Source organism: Dicentrarchus labrax, unplaced genomic scaffold (assembly GCF_905237075.1).
Source record: "Dicentrarchus labrax unplaced genomic scaffold, dlabrax2021, whole genome shotgun sequence".
Classification (NCBI taxonomy): Eukaryota; Metazoa; Chordata; class Actinopteri; family Moronidae; genus Dicentrarchus; species Dicentrarchus labrax.
Window position 1 is genome coordinate 6,260,501 of NW_026136701.1, and position 9,556 is coordinate 6,270,056.

The 9,556-nt window shown below is 42.6% G+C and overlaps 2 protein-coding genes across 2 annotated transcripts; one reads left to right on the forward strand and one right to left on the reverse strand.

The window, feature by feature from the left end:
* Positions 1-853: 853 nt before the first annotated feature.
* Positions 854-4,258, reverse strand: dad1 (defender against cell death 1). Its single transcript, XM_051400126.1, has 3 exons — positions 3,934-4,258; positions 2,605-2,774; positions 854-1,104 (listed from the first exon to the last, which is right to left on the reverse strand). Exons 1-2 carry the CDS (start codon positions 4,142-4,144, stop codon positions 2,644-2,646), a joined length of 342 nt encoding a protein of 113 aa, XP_051256086.1. The 5' UTR covers positions 4,145-4,258; the 3' UTR covers positions 854-1,104; positions 2,605-2,643.
* A 119-nt stretch (positions 4,259-4,377) lies between these two features.
* Positions 4,378-9,400, forward strand: abhd4 (abhydrolase domain containing 4, N-acyl phospholipase B). Its single transcript, XM_051400118.1, has 8 exons — positions 4,378-4,831; positions 5,918-6,003; positions 6,235-6,339; positions 6,442-6,730; positions 7,825-8,012; positions 8,099-8,210; positions 8,335-8,521; positions 8,667-9,400. The coding sequence occupies exons 1-8, from the start codon at positions 4,779-4,781 to the stop codon at positions 8,754-8,756; spliced, it is 1,110 nt and encodes a 369-aa protein (XP_051256078.1). The 5' UTR covers positions 4,378-4,778; the 3' UTR covers positions 8,757-9,400.
* Positions 9,401-9,556: the final 156 nt, after the last annotated feature.

Genomic DNA, 9,556 nt, shown 5'->3' on the forward strand with positions numbered 1-9,556 from the left:
TGTAATGCATTTAAATTTAATTCTAACACTGACAGTAGCTTCCCACCCTATCTGCAGGACAAGACGTCTATTGAATGGCATAGTCACACTGAATTAAGGCTCATCCCCCCCTCCTGGAAATGTGGTATCTCCTGCCTTGTTTAGATTGTTTCAGGTTAAATGTGTCCAAAATCTAGTCTCTCTGTTCCCAGAATCACTCTTACTACTTTATGCTAACCCTTTTTAAAAGGACCGATGCTAATGTTATCTGTTTAATATGTGGAGGAGGCTTTGTCTGCCATTAAATCAGCATAGAAAGAGATTTAGATCTGACCTTTACAGGAGACACCTGGAATACGAGTGGGATTCAGTCCGTTTTTCATCTGTGAATGCCAGGCAGTTTCATGTCCAGTTCAAACTGGCCCACACATTCACACCCCACAGCTCTGCACAGTTTAAAGCAATTGAGCTGCAATGTCGACTCTATCGGTTATTCCAGAACAAGTAATAGAAGCAAAGCCTCTCATTGCTCTGGGGTGTAATGTTCTTGCTTTCCACTCTCTTAGCATGATAGGCAGCAGACCTGATGGATGGGATGGAGCCCTTTTTCTGGCAATTTTAGCTAAATTAATGTATTTTGTCTTTTCAACCTTTAAACAGATGTTTCTCTTTCTGTAACCAGCTCCCCCAAACCTGATGTAAAATGTCCTATTTGAAGCAATATGTAGAGGTCAGCCTAATAAAGACAGGTGAGGGGGGTACTGTAGTACACCACTGCATGATGTTTTGTGGCATTGTTTCACACAGTGTGTTACTGAAGTCTACTGTTATGAACTAAACGAAATGGAGCACCTTTCAATCAAGAACCACTTCATTATTCAAGGTCACCATTTTAGTTGTTTTTTATTTCTTCTTCCAGTGCAAAAGGGAATGCTTTACAAATTTTAACATAAAAAAATGAACAAAATCAACCATTATTAGTAAGAAAATTGTACTGCATCATATATGACAAGATGCAACTAATTCAGTGATGGTGGTGGGGTGGGACTGTCCGAATCAGTGGCACAAAAGTAGATGTAGCATCATGTCTTGAAGGGGAGTTTTGATATCTTCTCTTGTTGTGATCTATGAAGAAAAAAAAAGAAGAGGTGGTGGGGTTAGTGACATTAGAGTTTATAGGAGTCATTGTTTGGAGGGAAACAAGAGGATGCAGTATGGCCTTTCCACCAGCCTGCAAGTCTGAAAATTCAATAACACTGCTTTCCAGCAAGGCAATATGTGGTATCATGTGGATCTCCCCAGAGAAGTAAGAGTGATGTCTGTCTTATCACATGTAATATCTGGAGCCATTCCACTGAGATTAAGTGATGAACTGGCAAGAATGGTTAATGTGACTGAGGGCACCCAAAGGACAAAGGTATATTTCTTCTTTTAAAGGCATAAACCAATAAAGCATATATCTGTATAAAAGCCCACTTAAAATGTCCCATTTATTGTCTATTGAGAGACTCTAAACTATAATGCTGATACATATCTCTCTCACACACACACACATCACCTTCCAGAGAGATTTTGTCATATTTAGGGATAATGACGCTCGTAAAAAAGACATTCTTTTAAGTAATAATCTCAAAGATTTTCATTTAAATAAATGTTATGTCCTTGCCAAATGAGGTAACACAATCGTGACTGAGCCTATGGCCCAGTGCTGAAAGTATTGCAATATTTATATATTTGCAGGACTATAAACTGGGTGCCTGTGGCGACGTTCCCAGAGAAAATGCAACATTAAGTTACTGCTAATGCAAACTGAACATTTCCTACTGCAAGCATTTAACTTGTGAAAGACAGTTTGACTTTTATTATGAAGTAGTCACAGGAAATGTAATGTGTTGTCAGTTATCTTAACACTGACTGCTAACGTTCATCAAGAATGTGTCTACAAAACAAGAAAACCGTCATTTTTGGCATTTTTTGACAGTGGATCAGTTTGAAATACTGCAGGGAGTAATAGAACAAGAAGGAGCAGCCACTTTCACTGCTCACAGACTCATTCTGTGTGCAGCATAAAATCCGATCACGGTTCCTCACAGACTGATGGAAAAGGCCAGTTATACCCTGACATCTTTATTAAAACAACAATAGCTTGTTTTGCTGCCCCCAGAATTCTGTGCCTGGTAGTATTGAACTGCACTTGCTGTTGCCACCAGTAACTGCAGGTGTCGCCAAATCAACCAGGAGTGAAAACGTAAGAACTGGAACTTTAAAGTATTTGGCATTCATCCTTGACTGGTCTGGTTTTCAACTATTTCAAAGTATTTCAGTCAGTACTGAAGAATGTTCAAGCCTAATTGATTAGTGGCTCCAAAAAGCGTTAGCTGCAACTTCCTATGGGAGAAATTACTCAAACAAGGATGTATTCTTAACCAACAGCTGCAGAAAGGCCATACTCTGAGAAGCACACAGCTGGAAGATAAACTAACAACACAATAAGTGTCAAATGTCAGTAATAAAAAAGAAAAACTTGGAACATCTGCACTGTGGTTCGAACTATAAGCAAAAATGCCATGTAATGTAAAAATAATCCAACTTTAAAAATTCCTAAAAATGAGATGAAATATACACCTTCTGAGAGGAGGACACAGAGTCAGAGGCACGTCTGTTTCAGCCAATGAAGTTCATCACAACCAGATGAAGGACGGTTTGAGCGAATAGGAAGTCAGCGAAAGCTCTCTCTGGGGAGATCGACAGGAAATCTCCTTTGTTCTGTGGGTTGATCTGGATGCGAAGACACACTATGAAAAAAGCACAAGACATGGAGGGGTTAGTATTATTTTTGTACTCTTTATACCCATTAAAAAGGTATGTTACTGAAATAGATTTTTATCCTCAACTTACATTTTTGCCCCCATATTTGCTAGTTTAGCACATAAAACAGCCCAAGTTGCATGGCTTTTAAATGTTTCTACTTCGGCACTAATGTAGACAAAGTCAGCCTTTTGAAGTGAAACTAAGGCTGTGCCGTTGTTGCTCTGCTCACATTGTTACAGACAGGTGGCTTCGGACAACCAAACATCCACATTTTGAAGATGGTTAAAAGATAAAAGCTAAGTTTGCTACCTAAATGCTAAAATGCTGCCAGCATCATTATTTTCTGACATTTAATAGCCAAACGAGTCATGCAGTTCAATGCAGTGACCATCATTTCAACCCAACTGCTCAATCTCACCCGCTTTATCATTCATGGAGAAGTTTGCAAGTAATCTAGTTGTGCCAATATGAGCTGTGAGTAACTGGGTTTGAACTGCCCTCCACTAATGCCATACCTTGTTGCCACTTTTTTTTTTAAGCACACCTAGCTAAACCTGATGCAAGAGGCCTGCAATAGATCCGAGCCTACCTGCATTCTTCCAGTGTGCAGGGTTTACTGAAACTGTTGGAGAGGCATTGAATCTGCACGGTGATTCTGCAGCTTGTGCTGCTGTTGAACCGTATTGCATCAGATATTATAAATTGTATGATATTAAGATATTTAACACACACACTTGGGGTACAACGTGTAACAACTCAATAACACTACCTGAAACTGTGAATCAACGCCGCTCTACAGAAACTACTGTTACTGTTACTACGATTATGGACTGTCCTACCCTTCATTAAGCCAGGGGTTGGTGTCTTTTTTTAGCTAGGTATGCCTAAAGAGGAAACTGAGTGTACTTTTTAACTCTAGCAGTGTGTAGGTGTGAACATTTCCACACTTCAGTACGTTTATTTGGTATATTTTCGTATAATTCCAACTCAACCCTTGAGGTGTTTAGCTTGGTTAGCTAGCATGCGTCTCCACACACACACACACACGGTCACTCCCGGACCAGAAGTACGGAAACCGTCGAACTGACGCATTGTACAATTCATTGACAACTCAGAGGAACATTGAACTGAACGAGTGTTTACCTGCGAGAATGAAGGCGCCCACACACGAGATGAAGCCCGACAGAAAGCTGTTGAAGGGAAAGGTGCCGACGAGCAGACAGTACAGGAACTGCAGCGCTCCTGTCAATAAGATGTACAGCAAATATGCATCCACCACTTTCAGCTTGTTGGGGGTCGTGGTGCTGTACTCCTCCAGAAAGCGAGAAATCACCGATACGACTGAATTCGACATGATTGTGTCTAATTTGTACTAAATGGGTCAATGAGCTAGTTTTGCACAGGTCCTCTTCCCCAGTCCAATGAGTGACGTGTCCTCATTAACCGGAAGCGGCCTTGGTGTTACTGAGAATAACTTCCCGGTCGCACGGAGAGAAGCCGTGGTTGAAAGGGCTCCTTGGCGCAACAGAGAGGTGTAAAAACGTATGAAGATGGCTCACTCTGACAGTTTTGAAAGATGAAGTCGTGTCAACTGTACTCTCGCCAATTTCCCCGGGACCCGAAAGGCCCCTAACGCTGTGTATAACAACAGCAATACGCCAAAATAAGAAATAACTTCTCTCTGTTTGTGTCGTTGTTAAATTAACGCAGGATATTAACGACTATTAGCCAGCTTTAGCTCTAGCTCTACTTTGAACGCCTCTTCAGACTTTGCATTAGACGGAAGACGAGTGACGCTTTCAGCGCACTGTTGACGCATCGACGTAATAGACGATCTCCGTGCTCGGTCAGCTGACCTCGGAATGTACATGTTACAAAACATTAGAAAGTAGCCTGTAGTGGTGTCATTAGAAAGCAGAGACAGAGGAGCGTGTCGCCAGCCTCATAACTTGGTTTACCTGAATGTAGTGACTGGAATATGTCAACCAATGGATCCTGCTACGACCACAGCTGCGCAGCTGCAGAACGACTGTGAGACAGAGTAAGTAAGTTAGATAAACATACAGCCGGATACAGCCAGCTTCCATCATATGCTGGCTAAACTTTTAAAAGCTGAATGTCATGGGTCGCCACTCTTTCATATATCTATGTAATATTGTACTTGACTGGGGCGCTGTGTCATTGAACCTAAATCACACCCAGCCTGTTGATATGTAAAATAATACATATTTTTTAAATCAGGCTTATTTGGTGAGTTACACCAATGGGACATTACACTTAGAATAACTGAAACCAATTTTCAGATATTGTGTAAGTCTATGAATATATATATATATAACATAATGCAAACAACAGTAAGCTTTACGTCATCATTTAAATTCAGTGTAAATTGGACACAAAGCTATCTTTCACTGGGTCACTGTCACTTCCTGCTTACTGTAGGAGTATTAGGGTTATCATTAGTAACCAGGACCCTGCAGCAGCATACTGTCTATGCAGTGGTTCAATGAGATTGTCCTGATCCTCTCTTGACAAACAGGTCTTTTTTAATTGTCATTCACTGGGGAGGAGAGCAGCTGTGAGTGACACTGCAGGGTGAGCCCATTGTCCGGATGACTCAGCAAATTGTAATTACAGAACAGGTAGAAAGGGCCTGGTGGTGTACCTGTTGTATTGATGGTGGAGGTAGAAATGGGAGACTGGCCTGTTTCTACCTCCAGTGAGAGAGGAAGTGGGGGAGTAAACCCACCTCAACTCGGCTTACCCAAAAATCAAAAGGCTGGTAATAGTTGTACATCTATCGTATGTGTTGCACCCTTAACTGCCTGAAGTTTAGATGACGATTACTCTGAAGAGGTCAGAGGTAAATGTGATAAATATTAACCACTGCGTCATGGCTGTGGGTCTCTCCACGGACTGTGATTGATAGCATCATGGCTGTGAAACGGGACACTCCTAGGCGTGTAGCAGGAGTGCTCCATGCAAATAATGATAACACTGACTTTAACCTTGGACTTGCACCAGTGGCATTAGTATTGTACTTCCAGCATGCGCTTAATGTTTTCTGTACTATCCACTATCTCTTCATTCTCCTTCCTTTCATGTCTTCGTTTTTGTCTCTCGCCAGGTCAAGTTCAGTCTGGAGTTGGTGGCCTTCCTGGCGTCCAACCTCCATGTCCCTTTTGAAGACTACAGAGTCCAAGATTCTGGCTTGTAAGAATATTTTTTACTTGTGCCAGCAGATTATATAACCACTAAAAACTAATGTAAATGTAGCTAAGCAATTTTAAGCCGCTAACCCTTCATACATGGTGAGCTTCTGTAAGTGTAATATGACTCTTATTTGGCAGCTGTTATGTAACCAGCTAGAAAATACAGACACCCTCACACAGACCCTCACTGAGGATACACTAATAATTACTCCACTTTGTCTGCTCATGACAGGTATTCAGAAAGACCTATGGGCTAGGTTTGTGACCCTACCAAACCAGGATCGAATATGGACTCTGACCCTCACCAACAAGGTGGTGCGCAAACCTGCAGAAAAAGGTGCCACCCTCCTCTCAGTCTGTTTGTTTATTGGGAGGCCATGATGTAAGACCCGTGACATAACTCGTCTGTGTCTTTTCTGTCACCCTCCTTTTCCTCTAGTCCCAAAGACTCCCCTGGTGATGGTCCACGGCTTTGGAGGAGGGGTAGGCCTGTGGATCAGGAACTTAGAGGCGCTGAGTCGATCGCGGCCTGTTTACGCGTTTGACCTCCTGGGCTTCGGCAGGAGCTCCAGGCCTCCCTTCCCCTCAGATGCTGCCAAAGCAGAGGAGCAGTTTGTCAACTCGATCGAGCAGTGGAGGCAGTCTGTAGGCCTGGAGAACATGATTCTGCTGGGACACAGTCTGGGGGGGTACCTGGCTGCCTCCTACGCCATCCAGTACCCTTCAAGGTAATAATACTAAATGGATACCATGTAAAGCATCACATAATCAGGGGCAGCTACAGAGCAGAATACTTGCAGCTGGCAGTGATTTAGTGCTTTCTTTGAGGAGGACTTCAGCCTCAGCATGAGATAGAGCATAGAGCACTAACTTGTTGTTACCCATCGGTGTATGTAACAAATATCAGTCCTCAAGAGGGCAATAAAGAGCTTATCGGAGCATTTCTATGACCACGGTAGTAGACAAACATTCCTGCCTGAACGAAGAGGTGAGTGAAGTGTCATGAATAAGCAGGTGCACATGAACATGTTAAAACTAAAGCTTCATCAAAGTGGTCAGCCATGGTGGTTTTGAGCGCAAGTGAACCCGGACAGAGGGGCTAGCTTTCTCTGTGCTGCAGTTCTGCTTAGCTGCAACACTCAGACTCCAGGTCACGCTTAAGTTACTTTACCATTTTTCAGTTGACACACTCCAGAATGCAACAACGTGTAAAATTGGTCTTGCATAGCTCGAAAACATATATTTGCATATAAAGCATTAATTAGTGAGGTGCTGCTTGGTGGAGTTTGGTAACTTTGGACTTAGCCAGACAAGCTTTTCCCCCTCTTGATGCTAAGCTAACCGGCTTATTTTACCATACAGATATGAGAGTGGTATCAATCTTCTCGTCTAATTCTCAGAAAGAATGCAAATAATGTATGTCTGAAAATGCTAAACTATCCCTTTAATTAAAACTTAAAGGTGCACTTATCTTATATTACCAGTGGATCAAATGTGTAACGTGAAAGGAGGCACTTGTAGTGACAAACCCACAGGGAATTACCATCTAACTCTGCAGTTCCTGAGCTTTTCATTCTTTTGTTTTGGTTTTATGGCTTGAAACATAATTTCTGTCCACTTTAAACCCGTCGTAAACTACCCGAAAAGCACCAAAGACAGACAACGTTAGCAACTAAATGGTGAACATAGTTGGAAAAACAGGAGTTCCAAGGAGAAAGTCTAGTTAACAGACCTGGCAAGCAATATATTCAAAATGAGAAATGCCTGGTGACAAATAAATGCCAGCTGATAGGATATTGTAATGCATTCCGCTCTCTTGCAGAGTTTCACATCTTATCCTGGTCGACCCCTGGGGTTTCCCCGAGCGACCCCAGACCCAGACCCAAGAGGATGAAGGTCAGGGGACTCAGGTGGTGAAGAGGCCGCCCCTTCCGCGCTGGGTAAAAGCTATTGCAGCAGTGGTTTCCCTCTTCAACCCACTGGCTGTCATCAGAGCAGCAGGCCCGTGGGGTAAGACATGTTGCTGTTTATCTAATAGCACTCTGTGCCAAGTTATACTCTTGGCACTCATCTATGTATGTATGTCTCTGACTCAGGTCCGGGCTTGGTGAACAGATTCCGTCCTGATTTCAAAAGGAAATTTGAAGATCTGTTTGACGATGACACTATGACGCAGTACATCTACCACTGTAACGCACAAACCCCAAGGTCAGCCAACACACGCGTCACATTTTTGGTAACAGAACATAATGCCTGCAAAAAGCTGACCTATCAACCTACCACCCTCTCCATTTCCTCTCCATTTCCTCTCCATTTCCTCTCCCTTTCCCAGTGGTGAGGTGGGTTTCCGGGCCATGGCAGAGTCTCTGGGCTGGGCTAAGAGGCCCATGCTGCAGCGGGTTCACCTGCTGCCCCCCACCATGCCCCTCACCATGCTGTATGGAGCACGATCCTGGGTGGCCAGCTCGTCTGGGGACAGAGTGGTCCAGATCAGGGACCAGGCCAACACTGAAGTTCTGGTGAGTAGAGATGCAGAGTAGAGACAGAGTCATGAGGGTCAAATTATCCAATTATGAGCCTAAAATGTGCAGGTCAGCTTTAAATTAGTGTCATTTTAATTCAATTCCTTGTGATCTTTATTTCCTCATATATTCCACTGTGCAGCTGATAAATGAAGCCTCTCACCACGTGTACGCTGATCAACCAGAGGAGTTCAACAGAGTGGTGGAAAGTATATGTGACTCTGTTGACTGACCGCCATAGTGTGTGTGTTTGTGTGTCTGTGGGTGGGTGTGTGTGTGTGTGTGTGTGTGTGTGTGTGTGTGTGTGTGTGTGTGTGTGTGCGTGCGTGTGTGTTAAAGGACTGGAAGTATACAGACAATTCATGCAGGTTTTTAGCATTGAAACGTTTGCATGTGAAGCATGCGGGATGGGTTTGCGTTTGGGGCATATCTAGAGATGTAGCTCAACATGAGTTTGAATGTAATTTGTTATTATTGATATTATTGTAGTAAATCTCTCTTGTCATTTATCAGCTGATATAAGCTTCTTTCATTTAAGTGTTGTTAGCAAACGATTTATTTATATAATGATTTTGTTTGTCGCTGTGTTCATACAGAGTAATGAGTAAACCACTTAAGTCAGTGCTAAATTATGTTGTTACATTTTAACAGTAAGTGAAACACGCGCACCACACTGGATGCACTGGGTTTATGTGTTGCAGAGCAGCCACAGGGCTACAGATTGACACTTTTTACATGTGCCTGACATGAACACTAAGTACTGTATGAGCTTTTTTTGTTTCTTTGATCCTTGCTTTTCTCTTACATCTTTCCCACAGTATCAAACAGCTGTTTGTATTTTATACTATGAAAACAATAAAAGCTTATTTGACAAAATGTTTCCTTTTCTGATACCATAAAAAAATCCACACGTGATGCACTTTGTGACCCAACCAGTAGAGGTCAGTAACAAGTGTCATTTTTATTAGGTTTACAGCGTGCTTTATGCTGCCTGTGAGCAGTAGGAACATACTGTTGATTAGTTTAATCTTA

Bases quoted from the DNA above. Each gene is read 5' to 3' on its own strand.
- dad1 (XM_051400126.1), bottom strand. From the start codon at position 4,144: ATGTCGAATTCAGTCGTATCGGTGATTTCTCGCTTTCTGGAGGAGTAC. The intron at 2,775-3,933 runs GTAAACACTCGT...CTTTTTTCATAG, and splicing joins GGGCGCCTTCATTCTCGCAG to TGTGTCTTCGCATCCAGATC.
- abhd4 (XM_051400118.1), top strand. From the start codon at position 4,779: ATGGATCCTGCTACGACCACAGCTGCGCAGCTGCAGAACGACTGTGAG. The intron at 4,832-5,917 runs GTAAGTAAGTTA...GTCTCTCGCCAG, and splicing joins CAGAACGACTGTGAGACAGA to GTCAAGTTCAGTCTGGAGTT. The intron at 6,004-6,234 runs GTAAGAATATTT...TGCTCATGACAG, and splicing joins AGAGTCCAAGATTCTGGCTT to GTATTCAGAAAGACCTATGG.